Raw genomic sequence first — 22,390 nt, forward strand, 5'->3', positions numbered from 1 at the left:
TTTGGCAAAGATACTGGAGTGGTTTGCCATTTCCTTCTCTAACTCATCTTACAGATGAGGATGAAGTATACTGCCCAGGGTCACACAGCTAGTAAGTGACTAGTACCTCTGTTTAAAAAAAAAGGCTTTAGGTTTATCTGACAGGAAAATTTAATGATGAGTGTTTCCCTTTCTACAAGCTTTCCATCTAATAATACATCCTGGAACTTTGCCAAGAATCAAAGTCAAGTTCAACAGCCTATAGTTAGAAGAATTCATCTTCTTTCCATTTTCTGAAAATCAGGACATTTGTCTTGAGTCCTCACCCAATCTCTATAACTTGCATCTTAGCAATCACATGCTCCAGTGTTCAGGTGTGCTCATTTGAACCGATTTAGAGAAGACAGGTATTATCTCCACTTATTTTAATTTCCTGCCAAGCATGTTTTGTTCTCTACTTCCTCTCTGAAGATTATTTTCCTTGATAAAGAAAATTGAAGTGAAAGAAGACTTAGGGAGTAGCTGGGCCATCTTTCAGTGTTATACTGTTATTCCATCAAGACCTGTGAATGGTCCTATACCCCATTTCATCTTCCTCTTGACCCTTAAAAAAACAAACAATCCCTTTTTTGTTGTCCTTGGCATTAATAACAACTCTCAGTTCATTCCCAGGTTTAACATTCCTGATACTTTTCTGAGAGGGCTATGCCATCCCCACTTCCCTGCCTTTGTTTACATCTGCTCTATGGATCTTTGTGGGTTTTTTTTAATTGTTGTTTAATTTATTCTCAATTGCATGTAAAAAAATTTTAACATCCATTTAAAAAAATTTTGAGTTCCAAATTCCCTCCCTCTTCTCCCCACTCCTTCAGATGGCAAGCAATTTGATATAGATTATAAATGTAAAGTTATGGAAAATATTTTATGGATCTTTTAAAAAATCTTAGTTGATCAGTGATTTAGCCTAGTTAAGCCCTTTAGATAATTTCCCCTTTTTATCCACTTTCCAATGGAACCAATTCCATTTTTGCCATCAGAATTCCATTCTTGAGAATGTTTCTACTCTTTTGATAAGTATAACTTTAGCCATGGAATCCTACCTATTTTTTTGCTCAGGTCTTTGGAATCTACTCTCCAAAAATCTAGGATGTATGTCAGACTGTGCCCAGCATTGTTTCTCAACCATCACAAACTCTAAATTGGCATAGTCACCCCCTCCCAAGGTTACCATCATTGATTCTTCAGCAGCAAATTCAGTTCAGTTCAGTTCAGGCAGATAGGCAACAAGCATTTATTAAGCACTTAATATATAGCTGCACTGTTCTATGCTCTAGGGATACAAAAAGAATGACAGTCCCTAGCTTCAATGAACTTTCATTGTAATAGAAGACAGCACATTAAAGAGAACTGAAAAAATGTTGGGGGGCAGGAGGACAGGTGTCTACATGGGGATGTGGGGGAAGAGTCCAGAGAGTCAGAAGCAGAGTCTAGAGGAGAATAAAGAATAGTGGGCAAAGGGGCCTCCTCAAAAGTTTGGCCCTGAAAGGAATCACCAGTGGGAGAAGGGGACCAGAGTAGAGGTATATTCTAGGGTAAGAAGGCCCCAGGCACTAAGGGAAGTTCTGAATCAATATGCCTTTATTAAGTTCCTACTGTATGGTAGGCAAGTTCCTACTGTGTGCTAAGGTAGACAAAAGTAAAATGGTTCCTGTCCTTAAGCAGCTTGAATTCTGTTGCAGAAGGAAACAAAAAGGTGGGAGGGGACAAGGACCAAGGTGAATATGGGTAAGAAACAAAATGCATGCCATGTAAATACAAAGTAATTGGGAAGTTGGGGAAGGGGAACCACTAGCAGCCAAGTGAATCAGGACAGGTCTAGCGCAGTTGGAGTTAGCCATTGAGCAGAACTGAGCTGATCTAGAGGAAGCTAGGTATTCTATTAGCAAAGATGAGGAGTCAGAGTTCATTACAGGCATGGAGAGTGGCCTGTTTTGTGAAATGGCACAGAGATGGAAGAGCCTGCTTACTTATCAAAATCAAGTCTAAAAGAGAAATTCCTCTTATCCTTTCAATTCCTGAAGGGCAGAATTATCAAGACAAGTCATGAATTTATAAACTGCTTTACTTTTAACATAGGGAGAGACTGCCACAAGATGTCCATATAGCACCCTATCATTGTCATATTTTAGTGCTAAGTTTGTGATGTTTCCCAAACACATCATCCATTTCCTCCTTCTGTTCTTGTGGTGTGTAATATATGTCGATGATGGTATCGTTTCTGCTTCTCCCTCTGTTGATCTCAACCAAATGTCTTCCATTTTGCTTATGCTCTCTATCATACAGCTCCCCTTCTCTCTCTGGATTTCCTTTCGAGAAATATACAGTACCATTTATGTATACTTCTACACTTCTGTCCCCTTTATCTAATCTTTCTCTTCTGAATAAGATAAAACCTTCCATTGCATTATTTTAGCGTGGAATTACCATCCCATTAGGTCTTCACTGATACTGGTAAGGCTAAATACATTTATATCCTTGGATTAGGCTCTCTAGTTTACTCAGTTATCCATACCCTGTACAACTATGTGGTATACACACACATGCACACACATATGCACGCACGCACACACACATATGTATATATGATCCGCACCATCATGATACCTGTTTTTCTTGGCCAGTGTCCCCTGTGAATTATTGGACCTCTATATTGATATTCTTCCAATAAAAATAGGAAGAACTTACCCCTTTTTAAAATAAAGGGCTTAGCAGTGAGAGAATTGGGGGAATTAGGACAGCAAGTGGTAATAGGAATTGAGTGTACCACACTGACTTCATCTTGTGACTCAATTCTGGATCTAATGTAGTTCCCTTTCTATTCAATTATGGATCTAGTCCAACTTCTTTTCTGTGAGAAAACTTTATTAAATTGTGGGAAGTGGGAGAAAAAGTTACTGCCTTGTTTGAACCCAGCCTTGCATGGCTGGGAAGCCAGACCACCCCTACATGCTATTTAGAGACCCTTAACCAAAGACCTAGGTAATACGATCAGAAACCCAGTCAGACTCAAAGACTGATGCAAGGAGCCTTCTCACAATTGTACATCTCAAGCAACCTGTATGTCTTATCTGAAAACTGACCCCATGCCAATTAATCAGTTATTGTTTCCATATTCCTTTGATTGTTTATAGACACTAGGAGGGAGTGGGACATCTCCTTTTCTGAATTCAGTGAATTGCACCTGTTCACTCTCCCCCTCCCAGCTTGGAAAGTCCCTAATCTTTCATCCAGTTAAAAATCAGATGACCTAATGTATTTTTTTCCTTTTGATTAATTGACCTTATTTGATTGTTTTTAATGTATAAAAAGTCTGTCTCCTCCTATATTTGGAGTCCAGCCTAAACTGAGGATGTCTGATCCTGGTTTGTTGGGCAATTGCCATGCGTTGCTTAGTAAATCAGTGTGCCTGGAAGATTGAACATTTGGTTTCCTCAGTTCATTTAATTTAACACACACACACACACACACACACACACACACACACACGGGGCAATATGAGTATGGATAAGAACAAAATACATGCAATATAAATACAAAACAATTGGGCGGTTGAGGAAGGGGAATCACTAGCAAATATTTGTGGGGTGGGTATGTTTGTGTGTGTGTGTGTTTGTGTGTGTGTCCAGTTTGTTTCTCCCTCCAGTTTCATCTTAAAGAACTCTTTAACACAGCCATAAGTCTGTGTTGAAATATAACCTTCCTAACTTTCATTATGTGCACCCTAGCCCTAGCTCCAAGCCCCTTATTCCTGTATCTGATCTAGAAATCCAAATCCTGGTGAATGCATTCATTTTTTTCCTAACTGAGTAGGCTACTTTTTAAATCTATTGTATACTGTCACTTTCTGGCAATCTTCCCTGCTGTAATTCAACAGTTTCTTGGCTGACGGGGTCAAATGATTGACTGGATTAAAGGACTTGTTTCTTTGAATGACAATAAAATAAAAACTTTAGAGGTGGGAAGACTTGAATTGCCCTTGCTTTTAAATCTCAATTTAATTTGTATCCATGCAACAGCTCTCACATCTTGTCTATAGAGTATTTTGCTTATCATGAGCCTAGCATGAGTTCACACCATTGTTCTGGCTAAGGAGCCCCTGCCTGTTACTTTAGTTCCTGGGCTATTTGATGCCTTTGGGACTTCCTCACTTTTCAGTCTTCGGCACTTGAGAGTTCCTGAGAGAATCCTAGTACTTGAGAATTTCTCATTGTCCTAAGTGCTAGTTAACCTTAAGATGCTGACCGTAACAAAAAATTCTCTTGACTTTTCTCCTAGAGCAGATAGGGATAAGAACTAGAGCCGTGATTTCATTGGTATAGGTAACTCCAGACAAGAAAACTCCTTTTACTGATGCAGGTTGGCACTTCCTGGGCAAGTTAGTCTTAGAGATTCTCAAAGAGCATTGAGAGGGTAAGTGAGTTGCCCAGGGTCATGTTGTTGTTCAGTCATTTTTAAGTCACATCTGACTCTTCATGACCCCATTTGGGATTCTCCTGGCAAAGATACTAGAGTAGGCATGCAGCCAGTACACAGCCAGTAAATGTCAGAGAGGACATACGCTCAGGTCTCCTTGTCTCCAAGGCCACCTCTTTATCCACCCTATCAATGGGGATAAAATTTTCCATTAAAAATCATGTCCTTGAAGAAGATATGTATGTGTTCAGATGTTTCTGGACTTTGGAGGGCAAAAATAAATTCAAGAATTGACTTAGTAAAAGCCTCCATTATATTTGAAATGTAACCAGCATTATAGATAACATGCTCTTCAAGAAATACCAGTAGCAAAATGTCTGTGCATCATTCTTTGATATTAATAAGTGATCCTTGTAAGGCTCCTTTGAGTGTTGTGTTTTTAAGGGCTCTTAAGTTTGCACAATGTTTGTTCAGCTTCAGGCAGTTAAGTAATAAAGCTTTTAGCCTTGCTCAAACATCTTTGTTACAAAAGCAAAAAAAAAACAAACAAAAAACAACCCAGCCTTTCAAATAACCTTTAGTTGAACAAGTCACATTCTCCTAACGTGTGCCCCAGTTTTGTGTTAAAATGTTTGGAAATATATTAAATATACAAAAGAAAGGATGGATTTTAAAGTCTTTTATTAAAGAATATACTAGCTTTGACCTATAGATGGTACCATTGACTAATCAACAGTAGAGAATAAGTTTCGAATTGTTCTAACAGCTGGTGTGATGTTTAATCTAATTCTTTCCCCCTTCTATATTGGTCCCTCTTCTGGCCAATAATATTCATTTAGAAACACAACTTATTAAGTTTATGAGTGCTGTCTGCAGGTCTGGACTGAAGCAAAACAACCAAGCCTATATGGGGAGGCAGCATGGAGTCAACAGGCTAGGGTTCAAGTTCATCCTCAGATATTTACAAACTATGTGACTATGGACAAGTCACCTAATCTTTCCTAGTCTCAGTTTTTTCATCTGTAAAATGGGACTAATAAAACACTACCTTGGTATGGTGTTATAAGACAAGAGCTTTGATTACCTTGAAACACTATGTGAATGAATGAATGGCAGTGATGATGATTGCTATCTTGTCTTTGTTAACACCAAACCTTAGTCAACTAAATTAACTAAGTAGATTACAAAATAGATTATGTCAAACTAAGTTGGAATTCACTAAGGCAAGTTATCATGAGGCTAGAGAATTGTCCTTGACTATAAGATGAAAAGATTGGATCAGATGATGTCTAAAGTCCCTTCTGACCATACAAACCCAAGATTCTGTGGTTTTAAAAGACTAGGGATGAGTTGGGAAGGGAAGTGATTCATTGACAACCAGGCAGAATCAGGCTTCATCCATTCTACTTGTTGGTTTGCCTGTCTGCAGACTACAACTAGGAAGACTTAGAACGCGGTATACAAACTCTGACAAATGTCATGTGATCTAAAACTTAAATCCAAGTCTTCTGACTCCAAGTGAGATACTCCTTCCACTTCACCAAACTGTTTCCTATGGATGGATAATCCAAAAATCATTTATACTGAGCTTCAGAATGCATTAAGAGTTCCTTTTTTAATTTGCATAATATTTTCTTTCTAATTATGTATTATTTAGACTTACATGATAAGTTTGTATTACTTAAATACACTTAGCCATTGAAGGAGGTGGCCAATAACATTCTGGGTCACCCAGAAAGAAAACCAAGCCTAGTTTTCCATAACACATAAATTCTACCACCTTGTTGGTAGATAATCTCCACTAGGATAATGAAAAGTAAATTGTGGTTATAGTTAGGGAGTGCTCATAGTATGCAGATAGTTTTAAATGTCTGAGCACTTAACTGACCTGTCATGCTTGTATATGCCTGTACATCATGTTCATTGACCTCCATTTGTTTTAATGACAACCACCTTCTGAGATGGTACAAGAAGTAATATAACTCACATTTTATAGTTGAAGAAATGAGGTTCACAGCTGATGAAGTCTGCCAGTAGTCACATATGTAATACATTTCAGAGCCAGGATTCTAATCCAAGTCTCCTGCCTCCAAGACCGGTATGTTTTCGTTCTGCCCACCATGTTGCTTTGCCTCTCTCATGAGTTTCTGATTATTTTCCTAAAGAGGGAAACATGTATTTTACCTCTTAGATATACATGGTAAATTGCCAGAAATGCTCACCTTGGCTTAGATTCTTAGCCCTTTTACAAATGTAACTTGTAGAATATAAGCAATTATTTGCCAAGGTTGAGGTCAAATAAGCTTTCGTGCACCAATGAGGGAGTTGGGCCAGATGACCTAAGGGCCCTTCTAGCTCAAAATCTCTATATAAGTGGGAGCTACTTTATACCAACTCTGAACAATGACTAATGGATTTTCTTTCTGGTTTTCTCTTTCCCCTTTCCTCTCCATATATCAATTCTCTCCTAATAGAAACCAGGGATGGATTTATCTGATGCCTATATCATGTTTGTCCGGCAAAACCAGGATATCCTTCGAGAAAAGGTCAATGAGGAAATGTATATAGAAAAGTTGTTTGATGTAAGTAACTACTCTTGCAAGGCATGTTGGTATTGGGAACAAAGGTCTAAGTTGCAATTTGATGGTGTTTTTTATGCAGATCAGAATAGTTTGGGTTTTTTTCTGGTGATCTTTTCTGTTTCTGCACATGCATTGAAAATTTTTCCTTTTAGAGTTCATTCAGTTGTTGATAGAAACCTTCACTGGCTACGTTGTCTGCATGAATGTTGTCACTGTTAGATTGAGAGGGTCAAAAAGCATTCTAAGATTAATTTTAATGAGCAGAGTACTATACCGTTGCATACATTGTCATTTCATTCTACCCACCCTTTGTTTTTGTTATGGCATTCCACAAACAGAATCTTATTTGAATGGATTCCATTTCTTTTTAAGATTTTTAAAAGATAAATATCCCATTCATTGACTAAACAAAGAAACAGGATACAAAGAAGTAACCAAAATGCTGCCATTCTACTTTCAGTGGAATAGATAGACAGATAGATAGATGATAAATGATAGATATTGGATAGATGGATGGATGGATAGATAGATGGATAAAAGCATGTGAATATACATATATATATATGAAATTAATTTATTTTAGTTTTCAACATTCTTCCATAAGATTTTAAGTTCCAGATTTTCTCCTCATCTCTTCTCTCCCCCCACCCCATGACAGCATGTAAATTGATATAGGCTCAACATATATATTCATGTTAAACCTATTTTCACATTAGTAATGTTGTAAAGAATAATTAGAACCAACAGGAGAAACCATAAGAAAGAAGAAACAAAAAAAGAAGTAGAGAGCAAATAATATGCTTCCATCTGCACTCAGACTCCGTGGTCCTTTTTCTGGATATGGACAGCATTTTGCATCATGAGTCTTTTGGAGTTGTCTTAGATCCTTGCATTGATAAGAAAAGAAAAGTCTATCAAAGTTAGTCATCACATAACGTGACTGTTACTGTGTACAATGTTCTCCTGGTTCTGCTCACTTCAGTCAGCATCGGTACATATAATAAGTCTTTCCAGGTTTTTCTGAAGTCCAGCTGCTCATCATTTCTTACAGTACAATAGTATTCCATTACATTCACATACCACAACTTGTTCAGCCATTCCCCAATTGGTGGACATCCCCTCAATTTCCAATTCTTGGCCATGACAAAAGAGCTGCTATAAATATTTTTGTACATTTGGGTCCTTTTCCCATTTTTATGATCTCTTTGGGTTTCAGACCTAGAAGTGGTAGTGCTAGATCAAAGGGCATGCATATTTTTTAGCCCTTTGGGCATGGTTCCAAATTGCTCTCCAGAATGGTTGGATCATTTCACAATTCCACCAACAATGCATTAGTGTTCCAATTTTCCCACATCTTCTCCAGCATTTATTATTTTCTTGTTTTGTCACTTTAGTTAATCTGATAGGTGTGATGTGGCACCTCAAAGTTATTTTGATTTGCATTTCTATAATAGTGATTTAGAACATTTTTCCGTATGACTATAGAAAGCTTTAATATATCTCTTTTTTAAACCGTGTTGATGTGGGCTTGAAGATATAACATTATAATTATATGTGCACTGCAGTTTGAGACTAAACATGCCAGCTCTCTAAAATAGAGGATTGTGGTTTGAGGTCTCATGGTCATCAGATTTCCCTCAGAGTGAATCTGCAACTTAGACTAAGAGAGCAGTCCATTTAAATTACAATGCTGTCAGTCATTCTAATTATATAAGAGCCTGTTGGAAGGAAGGACTGGTGAATGTTTGATACAGTTTAGCATAATCCAGTCTGTTAGTAAGTCTGAAATGTAATATTCCCTTTGAAGTGTATTTATCTGTGTACATCCCCTCTGTATTTTAGGAAAGCTTTCCTGGCAGTTTCTTTTAATTATGCAAGTCACTGCAAATGTTTTCATAACAGCAATTCACGGGCTTCCTGGTGACACTTCAGCTATGGTGGTTCCAGAAGGTCCAGGAACATCACTGTCTCTGCCACAGTCTGTCATGTCCCTGTTTGTCGTTTATCAGACTGGGTGGTCATGATGAAACTCCTCTCTCCCTTTTTTACATTTCTAGATTCTACCCGGGCCACTTTACAATAAAAGTATCATCTGTTTTAATAAGCTAAATGGTAATATGTGTGAAAAGAATGATTTCATATAAGCTCTGATACCCCGCAGGGGTAGAAAAATTACCATCCATTCAGCTGGTACTTTTTCAGAGTACTAAAACCATGTTAACAACTTCTGCGTCAGTTTGGAAGCGCTCTCAGCCTCCAAGCAGATGGCTTTTTTCTAAGGCTTCTTCTCCTTTTTTTTGCATGTGCTGATTTTTTTTTTATATATTGTACAGAGAGAAAGTTGAGCTGCTGTTATTCTGGCTATGTTTCTTCTCTGGAAGTCCAACTGCAGCATGCGTTCTGTGTCTCACACGAGGTAGCTTAGTTTGGGAGAGAGAATGAATACGAATACATTGTGTGCAGAATTACTTCTTTTTTTTTTCCCTGTGACTGATTTGTAAAACATTTCGAACCCCTTTTGGCATCATACCAATTCATAACAGGGCATTAGATTATCATGGGGTCTGCTGTCCTCCTTCATTCATGAGGCTTCTTATGGGGAGACTAGAGCTCACTAATTAAAGTGGAACTAGGGAGATAGAATGAGACATGAAAGTGACAGGACCTTTAAACCTTCATGGTTAAGATGTTAGCATCTTTTTGGAGACTTAGCATCTGATATGGCTGTCATGTGCAATTGTTATTTCACTGTTAAAATGGGACTTTTCCAGGAACCCTTTCTAAACACTACCTCCAATACCAGTCTACTGCATGTACAACACCACTCCATGCTACAAATTATACTCATAGTCATAAAATACAGGCCTTTTTTCTTAAACGTCTTAATATTTTCAAGGTATCAGGTCTTTTTAATAATTAACACATTTAATAATTAACAATTAATAATTAAGATGCATGTACATATATACATACACATATATAGATACATCTATAACTAGCTATATGTGTAGATAGATTAGATAGATAGATAGATAGATAGATAGATAGATAGATAGATAGATAGATAGATAGGTAGATGTAGTAAAACCTGGTCTTTTAGGTGTTACATGTGTTAGCAAGGAAAACATGTATGAGAGAGAACTTAGAGCCCCTAATTAGCCAATGTCAAATTTGTCTCGTTCACAAGTAAGTAAATGAGAGGTTTTTCAAGTAGGTGTTGAAAGATAACATGGGATATATATATCTGAAGCAATAGATTATAACTGGAAGATTTTATTTAATTATTGGAAATCCATTCGATTACATCTTAAAGTAGTATTTATAAAGTATCAGAAAACAAATGAAAATAATGAATTTGTGCACTATTTACCACCTTAGCCTATTGCTAATAAAAGATTGAAGGGAAGAATTTTACTCTGTCATTTGGAAAATCTTTGTTATACCAATTAAGGTATTTCTTGAATAGGTCAGAAAATAGGTCTATGCAACTTCCCTGCCTGAGTGTTGCTAACATCACTTGCCAAATAGGATTTAAAAAAAACACAAAACACTTTAAATTACAATGTTTCTTAATCTCTGTGATCACCTATTTCCAAACCATATTCCATGGAACTTTGGTGTTCCATATGAGGTAACTATGAGTCCCATAACAAAATGCCAATGCGGGTGATATTTTTACCCTTAAAATATCAAATATGAACATATGTATCAAAACTATTTTATGAAATATTTTAGCATGAAAATAGGGCTAATTTATTCAATTTTGTTTCAGAGTTTCCCTTACCCTAATTCTTCATTTGTGCTAGAAGTATGGAGTATCTTAGATTCCTTAAACCAATATGTATAGTTTGAACAGATAAAAGAATGAATGAATGAGTGAACATTTATTAACCACATATTATATGCCAAGCACTAAGTACTAGAGATATACATATAAAGGAGAGACAAACTTTGCTCTCAAGGAACTCACACCGTAATTGGCAAGATTCAACATATAAAAGAAGGTTCAGATGCAAGATAGATGGAAACGTCCTGAAGTCTTAAGGGGTGGATGGAAAGGTCCAGGAGTCTTTAGGCTGTATCTGTATGTCTTAAAATAGTACAGGGAGTCTTGAGGGCATGGAGGACCTTAATCATAGGGAAGATGGTAAGGCCTGGTTATTCTCTATTTTACCTGAGGCAGCTAAGTACCACAGTAGTTAGAGTGCTGAACTCGGAATCGGGAAGCGGGGAAAAAAAGCTTTATGTAATAAATTTATGAGGCAAGCATTCATCCTGGCTAGTTATACCAACATTATGTTTATTGTTAAGGTTTATCCTTGTATTTCCTATAATAATATACACATTGCATTATATTTTAATGAGTAAACCTTTTTTTTTTCACTCAAGAGGCCGTATCCTCTGTATGAGCTTATAGAATTTTGAGCTGTAATGTACCTTAGAAACCATCAAGTGCAATCCTCTTTTTACTGATGGCGAAAGAGATCCAGAGACTTGCCCGAGATCGTACAGGTAGTCAGCGATAAAGGCAAGATTCAGGATTCCTGACTCTCATTCCATTGCTCTTTCCACAGCACAATGCTGTCTGGAACCTTCCTTGGAAACAGTAGTTGCCTGAGATGAAATTCCTTCATAACCGAGAGCCTACTTATAATGCTAAAATGATGGATCGTTGGCTGTAGTCTGGCCACTGCCTGGAGTTTCATTTGAGTGTTCTGGCCAATTGTGGGACTAACTCAGCACCGAGCAACCTTATACTGGATCTGGGCCCCTCAAGCTGTCAGGGTCCTCTGAAATTTGCCGCAGAAAACACACAGGGCAGATCAACCCAAGTTAAAAAGCATTTGCTTAGCCTTACCAGGCTAAGTGCTGGGAATACAAATTCAAGCAGAAATAAAAGATAGTCTCTACCCTCATGAAGCCCCCATTCTAATATGGGAAGATACCACATAAAAGTGAGCTGAAAATGGTGGGGAGCAGATAAAGGTACTTGGCTGGGTTCACCTTGGAGAAAGTCCTGTGGTCAGTCAGGAATGCAGCCTAGAGAGGAGTGAAGGCCTTGCTGGCCTGGGCCTCCTCCTTAAAATGGAGGTTTTGGGAAGAGGCTGAAGGAATGGAGGGTGCTTCCAGTGCGAGAAGTAGCCCAGGGTGTGGAGTGAGCTTTCAGGGTAAAGAGAGTTCTATGGAATGGTAGACAAAGTCTTGTGGAAAGCCAGAAGTATAGCCTTTTGTCTAGTAAATATGAATGTAAATATTAAAACTGTGGCAGCTAGGTGGCACAGTGGATAGAGTTCTGGGCCTGGAGCCGGGACGACTCCTCTTCCTGAGTTTAAATATGGCCTCAGACACTTACTAGGTGTGTGACCCTGGGCAAGTCAGTTAACCCTGTTTGCCTCAGTTTCATCATTTGTGAAAGGAGCTAGAGAAGGAAATGGCGAACCACTCCAGTATCTTTGCCAAGAAAACTCCAAATGGGGTCATGGAAAGTGGGATACTTCTCACCAATAACACCTTTTGAAGAATGAGTAGTTCCTCCCACTAAAGTTTAAAGCAGCTTATGCCAAAGATCACTATCTTGGGAAACTCTGTTTAAGGTTGTCTTTCTGTGCCCCAGACAGGGCCCTTAGCAGTAGCTACGGCAAGAGCGGGATTCAGGTGCCCCAATAGTTTTCTTTATTTACTCAGGGCCAAAGCCTTAATTTTTTTTTTTAACTTCTGCCATTTTCAGGATCTTCTACCTCCTCTAGTTCCAATATTCTAACAGGAATTTCATCTCCACTGCTCCAAGGACTCTCACGTTGTTCTCAGGGATAGTGTGTGAGGCATACACCACATATTATACTTACTACACCACTAAAGTCAATCACCAGGTATGGATTAAGTACTGATCACGTGCCGGGTGCTACATGTACTGAGCAATGCTGGTACAAAGAGAGCATTGCCTGCTGGAATCTCCAGTCTCTAATTCTTACCAGAGGCTGGAGGTACTAAAGGCGCAAAGAACTTCAGCTTGGAGCTGTGGTAGCTGCAAGGAAACCCTGGCAGTGACCATGGTCAAAGGGACTTTAGGTGTGTGAACACCTGGGTCAAGGGCAGTTCTTGTCATTGTTCTTCAAACAAAAACAAAAATGGAAGGAAAGGAGAGCATAGATTTTAGAACCAGAAAGGATCTTAGAAATTAGCTGAGGAGTAGAGACCCAGAGAAATGAGGTGGCTTGCCCTAGGTCACACAGGAATTAAGCCACAGAGTGAGATCTTTTCGTTCAAAATTCAGCAACCTTCCCAATACACCATGCTGCCTCAGGGCAGCTAATATGGTCAATGGGGGTAAAAGACCTGCCTTGTTAAATAATAATTAATTAATTAAAAGATTAGGACTTAGTCTGAAAAGTTGGGGAGAGATATGTGTAAAGTATATAAAATTATCTAAGACGTAAATGGGTTTATCATTATCGTTATCGTTGTTATTGTTATTATAGCTGTCATTTATATAGCACTTTGAGGTTTGTGAAGCACTTTATAAATATCTCATTTTATCCTCTCAACAGTCATCCGTTATCTGAGGCAGTCAGAAGTGTGAGTGATTTGACCAGGGTCCCACGGCTAGTTAGTGTCTGAGGCTGGATTTGAACTCAGATCTTCCTGGCTCCAGATATAGAGTTTTATCTGCTGTGCCACCTAGCAGCCCAGGCTTTGAAGTCTTAGTTCAAATCCGACCTCAGACACTCAGTAACTGTATGAGCCCGGGCGATTCACTTAACCTCTCTCTGCCTAATTTTCTCTGTCTATAAAATAGAGATAACAGTAGCACCTACCTTCCAGAGTTGTAGTGAGAATAAAATGAGAGATTTGTAAAGTGCTTTGCAACCCTTAAAGTACTACATAAATGCTAGCTTTTATTATTATTAGATGAAGTATAGACATGTTTACCAAATCTCAGTGTCTTAGCAATAGGAGACACCCCCTTGCAAGCTCAAAAGAGTTTGATTTAGAATTAGTGAGAGGAAGTACTGCTTTACCTCAATGAGTGGTAAAGGCTAAAAAGGGGATATAAATGATGGATCTGATGAGTTATTCAGTTCAGTTCATTTACTAAGTGCCTATTGTGTTCAGAGTACTATGTTATCTCTGTTCTAAGGGAGATACGAGTTTGAATAAGACAGTATCCCAGCCCTCATAGAGCTTACGGTCTGGTAAAGAAATAGGTCGTCTCTTTGTATCCCCAGCACTTAGCCCAATGCCTGGCACAGGGTAAGCCCTCAGTAAAATCTTGTTCACTTCTTGTTGATTTGACATGTACACAGATAATGATAACAGTTCACCTTTTTTTTAAGATCCTTAAACTTTACCAATGTAGATACACCCCCCATTAGTGAAGGTTGCAAAACAAAGAATCACAGAATTTGAGAGCTAGAAGGGCCTCAACAGCCATCGAGGCCATTGAGTCCACCCCACATAGGAAAAGAATCTGGCTTTCGGGTCCCCGGCCAGTAATCATACAGTGTCTTCTTGAAGGCCTACAAGGAGAAGGAACCCACCTCTCCTCCAGCCAGCCCATGCCACTTAGGGGCAGCTCTCATCATCAGGAAATTTTTTATCTGACACCAAGCCTAAATTTACCCCCTTGTAACTTACAGCCACTGGTATTAGTTCTGCCCTTTGTGGCCAAGAAAAACTATCTAAGCCTTCTTCCAAATGAGAGCCCTTCAACTTGAACACATTCAGCATGTTCCCCTTGAGTTTTCTCTAGGCTAAACATCCTACAGTGACTTCCGTTGATCCTTATGTGACGTGGACTCAAGACCCATCACTATCCTGTTTCCCATACTGGATGGTCTCAGTCTTGTCAACAGGGGCACCCAGCACTGGACACTGTACTCCACATGTGATCAGTCTTGGAAATGGTGTCTCTCCTAATGCCTTAGAGCTTTCTGTGTAATTCTTGCATATATCTTCCCAGAAGTCCTTCATGATGGGTCCACTCATTGTGCTAGTCACGTTCCTCCATATCTTTTCAACTTGCATGAGCACCAGTGAAGCACTCAGGACTGTACATCACTTATCCTTCACTCTCACTAGAAGACCATTCATTTCCCACCCATAGATAACTAAAATGGAGATTATAGCATTTCAGAGTTCACAAGGTGATCTTCTCACAAATAATCCTGTGAGGTAGGCATTGTATGGATTGTTCAGGGAGGGCTAGCACCTCTGGTGTGAGGACTTGCTGAACCCTTTTTCAAGGCTGCTCATCCACCTTTGATGTTCACCTGTGGCTTCAAGAAGCTGTAGCACATATAGCAGCCACATCCCTGCCAAACCATCTTGGCAGACAGGCTAAACCAGGTAATCTTTTGAAGTTGGCATTCACAGAGGATAGCCATGCTCCCACAAAATCTGCTATGGCAGTTGGTGATGCAGTGGAAAAGCCCTGGACTGCACCCAAGAAATCTGGTTCTAGTTCTGGCTAAGCCAATAACTGAGCAGTCATTCAAACCCTGTATATCTTATTGAGACAGCACACTGAACCTAGTCATGCAACCTGAGTTCAGATCCAGCGTCTGTCACTAACTATGTGATGATCATAAATATGTTATTTAACTTCTTTGGGCCTCATTTCCTAATCTGTAAAATGAGTCTATTTGATAGCATTTCTGAGGTCACTTTCAGCTCTTTATCTATGATACTATGATTATGATTCTTATCTTGTTCAGTTGTTTCAGACTCTTCTTGACCCGATTTGGGATTTTTTTCTTGGCAAAGATACTGGAGTGGTTTGCCATTTCCTTCTCCAGCTCATTTTACAGATGAGGAAACTGAGGCAAACAGGATGAAGTGTCTTGCCCAAGGTCACACAGCTAGTTAGAGTCTGAGACCGGCTTTGAACTCATGAAGATGAGTCTTCCTGATTGCAGGCCCAGCATGCTATCCACTGCATCACCTCGCTGCTCATTATTCCTATAAATATGATTCAACTAATCAAAACATTAATTAAGCACTTCCTCTGTGTCAGGTACTGTGCTCTGTGACAGGGATACAAATACAAAAGTGAGACCATTCCTACCCTCACAGAGCTTACATTGTGCCAGGAGTGGGGGAAGGGTTCGATATAACATATTCACAGATAAATACAGGATACACAAAAAATAAATATACCATGATCGGACGGGGACAACTAAAAAATAGGGGAATAAGGAAAGGTCTCTTCTGGGAGGTGGTGGCTGAGCTGAGATCAGGAGGGAGTCCGAGATGCCAAGAAGTAGAGGTGAAGATGGAAGGCATTCAATACGTGGAGACAGTCTGCACAAAAGCAGAGGCTATGTACAGGGAAAGGCAAGTGAATCAACCTGACCAGGACACAGATCGAGTGTGGGGAGTCGTTATCATCAGCCTTCAGCAGGAGCCAGATTGAGAAGGGCCTTCAATACCAACAGAGTTTGTACTTAATCCTAAATGTTATTACAGTGCCTGGCACAGAGTAAGTGCTTAATAAAGAATTGTTGACTGACTGACCAAAGGCTTCAGACAGAGAAGCAGCATATCAAATCTCTGCTTCAGAAATGTCACTTTGACAGCTGGGTAGGAGCATGATTATAGAAGGAAGAGACTAGATACAAGGACACCAATAAGAAGACTATTTCAGAGGTCTTGTCCAAAGGGAATCAGGGCCTGGACCAGTGTAGTTGTGGTATGAGGAGAGACAAGTGGATGAGTGGAAGAGATGTGGAAGAGGTAGACTCAGCAAGATATGGTGGTCAATTAAACGTGGGCAGGGAGGGAAAGTAGAGAGTTGAAGCTGATTCATAGGTTTCCAGTCTGGTTGACTGGAAGAATGATGGTGACCTCAGCAGAAACAGAGAAATCAGGAGGAGGGATGGGTTTAAAGGAAAAGAGAGATAATAAGTTCAGTTTTGAATATGTTGAAACAGATGCCTATGAAACATCTAGGTACAGATATCAGATTGGCAATTAGACATACTGGCCTAGAGCCTAGGTGAGTGAGGAGGGTTGGATAAACAGATTTAGGAGTCTTCTGCATAGAGATAATGGCTAAATCTATGGGGTCTGATGAAGTCAAAGAGAGCGAAGAATAGAGGACCCAAAATGGAATCCATCCATGAATAGAGAATAGGGTACCTGATGAACCCACAAAGGAGACCAAGAAGGATGAATCTGAAAGAGAGGAATAAAAACTCAGAAAGAGTGGTTTATCTAGAGGGATAGAGTGAATATTAACAAATGCCAGAGAGGTAAAAAAAAAAAAATGACAATGTCTATAAAGTAAATGATCTGGGGCCGCTAGGTGGCGCTGTGAATAGAGCTCTGGCCTTGGAGTCAGGAGGACCTGAGTTCAAATCCAACCTCAGACACTTGACTTACTAGGTGTGTGACCCTGGGCAAGTCACTTAACTCCAATTGCCTCACCCCCCCCCAAAGAAAAGTAAATGATCCTAAGAAGCCATCCTATAAGTCTTTGTCTCATTGTCAGAAATGTAATATTAGATTGGATAGATCATGAGTCTTAGTGTGCCAGGTCTTGTGTTATAATATGATGGCTGTCTGAAAGCAAGATACATAAACACACACACACACACACACACACACACACACACACACATACACGGAATCAGTGGGAAAAGAAGCAGAAAGGAGATTCCGCAGATGTTAACATGTAAGAAAAATACTGTGGCATGAGACATTTTATGTCCCCATGTGGTTCTGTACCCAGAGATTGAGGCAGAACTGCTTCACACTCCTACTCAGTGCTAATGTGAAAAACCTTTGAATGGAGTTTTCAGATTCCGAGGGATTATTCCTTTATGCAGCAAATACTTAGCAATTTACCTAATGAACAACTTGTTTTAAGACAATACTACATGTTGTTGGTTTTGTTTAGTCGTTTTTCCAGTCGTGTCCAACACTTTGGTGACCCCATTCAGGGTTTTGATGGCCAGGATACTGGAATGATTTTCCATTTCCTTCTCCAGCTCATTTTACAGATGAGGAAACTGAGGCAAATAGGGTTAACTGACTTGCCCAGGGTCCCACAGCTAGTAAGTGTCTAAGGCTGGATTTGAACTCAGGTCTTTCTAATTCTAGATCTGGCACTCCATCCACTGTGCCACTTAGCTGCCTCCCATATGTTCATTAGAGATATCCAAAGCAAAATGCTAGATGTACTCTGAGGTAGGGAGAATGTTTTGACTGACAGATGTAAATATTAGGGCGTGCTTCATGGAAAAGGTGACATTTGAGTTGAGCTTAAGGGATGGTGAAGTGATGGGGGAGGGTACTCCTAGTATTGGGAATACTGTAAATCAGATTTGCACAACGTATGGCCCAGGCTACCAAAGGACTTCGCATTCTCCCGTTTATCAGGTGACCCCCGGCAACCTACCATCGTCAGTCTGTCTGTAGTCTAATCTATCTGTGGCCCAAAGAAGGGTAGCCTATTTTAATTTTGGCCCCTACCTACTGCCGAGTTGTGCAGGTCTGCTGGAAATGCATGTGTAACCTAGGACTCAAATGCAATTATATAAAACTTTCCTCTTGGGTGGAGAATGATGATTCCATGCTTCATATCTGTAAAAGAGGCAGAGTTGTCCACAAATGGAAAAGCACATATTTAACCTTTACCATGCTCCAGACAATGTACTAAACACTGGAGATGCAGATATAAGCAAGTAAGAGAGTCCCTTCCCTCTAGGAGCTTACATTCTTAATTTAGAAGGATGTAACGGCCAAGGAGAAGTTTTTTGGACAGTAATTAATAGTAAGGAGGTTTATGAAATCATGCACTATATCCAGTAAAACTGGAAAAAGAGATGCTAGATTCTGGTGGGCCCATTATGTGGTCATTGATTCATTCCCTAAGCATCATCATACCCTGTCCAAGTTACATATCCCTATTCATAAGGCTTCTCTATTTCAAGCTGGCAGGGACCTTGGAGATCTTCTAGTCATTCTGCAGATGAGGAACTGAGGCCCAGAGAGGTTGTGATCACACAGAAAGTAAATAACAGAGCTGGGACTCCAACCCAGCACTCCTCCCTATGTACCACGCTGTGGCTAACCCCAAAGGAAGACCTCCAAAAGAGATATTTGGACCTCCTTGACACTTTCACTAGCCTCGATCTTTCTCTCTTCTGTGAAATAAATCTTCCTTGTCTGCAGGAAGTTTGATGGTGTTCAGGTGGGTTACGATTAGCTCACCTGGCCCCACCAATGTGACATAATAGATAAATCTTAAAATTCTTGACTCTCACTTTTTTTTTTTTTGTGAGTCCCTTGTTTGATGTTAGTGAGACTAGTACCTACCGTGACAACCTTTCCTGATCTGAATCTCCAGGCAGGGCTCACTCGGACTTTCAAGCGTATTCAGTAAGCTCTGTGTGCTCATGTGTCAGGATACTGACTAAATATATTCCTCTAAAACTTAAACATTCTTCCAGACTGGAAAGTGATAATATTACAGAAGCCAAAATTCTCATCCTAAGAAGCAGCTTCTGTGGAGCTAAAAACAGAAAACTCAGTCCAGGGAATAGAAAACACAGAGGAAATTTTGGATTGCATAAAACACAGAGGAAATATCAACCATCCGTTTTCAAGAATCATTTCTAGCCACGCATACTCTCAGAAGCTTTGTGTATAAGTAGGGCTTTGGTTTTTGACTGTTGAATCCCTTTAAAACAATCTCCTTATATCTTCTTGTTGCAAAGACCCATCAGGGTGCAGCATTTAATTGGTAAATCATGCAGATTAAACATTCTCTTGTGTTATAAAAATGATTAAATATTTAATTGTTAAGAAGTTTCATTTGTTCTAGGGTTTTTTTAATATTGTTATGTCATGTAAAATTAAAAGTAATTCTTTAAATGATAGTTAATCAGTTATATTCCCCTAATCTATGTTTGGTAAAGGTTTAATTTCTCATAAACTTTCTTGGGGAAAAAATAAACCTGATTTTTTTTAAAGCAAATCTTCTCTTGATGGAAGGAACCTTTTGAATGAAATTGAATTCAAATGTTATAATTGAGTTCAGTATCTGTTTTTAATGTTACATTAAGAAAAGGAACCAAATGAACAGATACTAAGTGAATGTGTTTCTCAGAATGAAACTTTATCTTCATAAACACTTATCTCTTCCTTCTTCTAGTAAGGAAAAGGAAGTAGCACTCAAAATTTTTACATTAGTGTTTCAAATCAACTCCCATATGTTTTGGTGTTCAAGTTAGTTTATTCATATTAAGACTCAAGTTTTTGTTCTTAAGGAAGAAAAAAAAATATAATCATATTATAAAGGCCCACCATCTTCTTACAGATCACGTTGTTCCTAAGAACATTTTAAATCACAAAAGATGGGTCAGTGTACGTAACTGCTAGAAAAAAAAAATTTCTCCCTCATATGGTTAATTATTTTTTTAAAGTTAAAATGAATAGTGATTACCAAGCCAGTTGGGCTTTCTTGACTCCAAATACTTTTAAGATTCTTTAAGAAATACTAGATTAAAAAAAAAACAAGCAATCAATTTCACTCATGCTCTCTGCCACTGATGCCCATTGATATAGAAATAAAATTTTGTTTTCCTCTATTGAACCTGGCCATGGTAAATTATCTCTTCTAAGGACACAGACACTTTCCAACACTTTTGGCTCTTTAGATAAAGTCATTTTCCTGGGAAAAAAAAGGAATGATCTCTTTTGCTTTTAAAATCTCTTACTCTACCTTAATATTGAATGTATTAAGACCAATTACATCAGAGCTTAAAATTCCAAGGAAAAAGCAGTTAATTGAGTGAGATTACTATGTGTTAATATCTAAAAGGGAATATCAGTCATCTGAAATAAAAATCAGTTAGTCCTTCTTAGTAAGAGCCTATCCATATAAGTAGAGTCTTTTTATCAAGAAGTTTAAAGTTTTTCAAATATACCGCTTTCAGTTTTCAAAGTTGTTAAATTAATATTAGCCAACTTAATTTAAGGACCCTGAGGGCAGGGATTGTTTATTTGGAGGTTATCCCCCAAAACTAGTGTAGTGCCAAGCACATGGGAAGTACTTAATAAATGATAAGCGTAAGATGGATACACTTCATTGCAGGAGCTACACACAGGTCCAGTGAAGTTGTGAAGGAAATAGAAAACACAAACCTTATAACTGAACATTTCAGTGAAACAATAATAGCAACAGAACCTTTTTCAAGGACTCTCATACAAAGTTGCTCAAATAATCTCCAAGTGGATAGAAGAATTTCTTTCTGGACTGAATCCAGTCTGTGTTTGTATGTCATTTACTTTGATAAGTTTCTCCGTGTAAGTATTTTCTCCCTTACTTAGAAGATGGGAAACATTAACATGGAAGGAAACAAGTAGAATGGTCCAGGTATTGACTGTTTACATTTAAGAGATGCCCTTTCCTATTTCATCTCTTAGAAAATGCTATTTTCACAACTGAAAGCTGTTTAGGGATAAGCACATTTTCCCCCACCCACACTGCTGCCAACAATGCAATGCTTTAACAGTTTTCCTTTAAGAAATACTCTCTGCCTCTCCAAAATCCGGGCAGTTATTCTCTATAGCACAAACCATCCTGTCTTCCCATAACGTCTTGTATTTTTTGTTTTGTTTTGTTTCTGTATTTGAGGTGTTCAAATAGAAATCATTAACAGTTGCCCTGTCATGCCCAACCATGATGTTTCCTTTTCATTTTTCCTGTCAAAAGAGCCTGATTGCTCCATCCTGATGGTTATAATATCAACACTCAAAATTGAATGCTAATCACATTCCCATGCCATAACCATTATTTTCCTCTTCCATCCATAGAAAAGGATAGATGATATAAGTTCAATGATGTACTTGAGCCTATTTGAGGTAATTTATTTCTAAAGATTGTTATGTTGTGGACTGTACCCCATTGTGTGCTAAAAGATAGATATGTAGTTCTGCCCTGATTCATTTTTTTTATATACTTTATGTACGTTGACTAGTCATGTCTCAGTCACTCATCACAGAATGCTGAATTAGCCATTTAGCTGTTTGCTTTGCATACCACTTTCGAAAAGTTCTCTCCACGTGAATTGTAAGTGTTTCTGCTTAGTAAATGAAATGGGCTTAATTTTACTAGTTATTTTTGGCCTCGTGTAGAAATAAAACCTGGCCTTTTTTAAACATGGTGCTTTGGTCATAATGAAATTTGCTCTCTACCTTGTCTTAGTCTAATTTAGTAAATAATATTAATGTAGCATGGAATATTTAGCAACATTTTCCCCTGAATATTTCAAACCTCTTTTTTAGAACTTTGTTGGCTCTCAAGTTACAGATGTCTACTTCATTTTAGTTAATAATCCCTATTTTGGATA

General features: G+C 38.7%; 1 protein-coding gene across 11 annotated transcripts in view; it reads left to right on the forward strand.

Moving 5' to 3' along the window:
• The window catches only part of CADPS2 (calcium dependent secretion activator 2), a 708,547-nt gene that overhangs the window by 660,161 nt on the left and 25,996 nt on the right, over positions 1-22,390 (forward strand). For 9 of the 11 annotated variants that reach the window (XM_078153999.1, XM_020966379.2, XM_020966375.2 and 6 more), the window contains one exon: positions 6,927-7,034. The exons of the other annotated variants lie outside the window; for them this stretch is intronic. In XM_078153999.1, coding sequence (XP_078010125.1) covers positions 6,927-7,034 — 108 coding nt within the window. The remainder of the gene's footprint in view (positions 1-6,926; positions 7,035-22,390) is intronic. 11 annotated transcript variants of the gene reach the window in all.

This window comes from Phascolarctos cinereus, unplaced genomic scaffold, assembly GCF_003287225.1.
Source record: "Phascolarctos cinereus isolate Bilbo 61053 unplaced genomic scaffold, phaCin_HiC Scaffold_1;HRSCAF=81, whole genome shotgun sequence".
In the NCBI taxonomy this organism is placed as follows: domain Eukaryota; kingdom Metazoa; phylum Chordata; class Mammalia; order Diprotodontia; family Phascolarctidae; genus Phascolarctos; species Phascolarctos cinereus.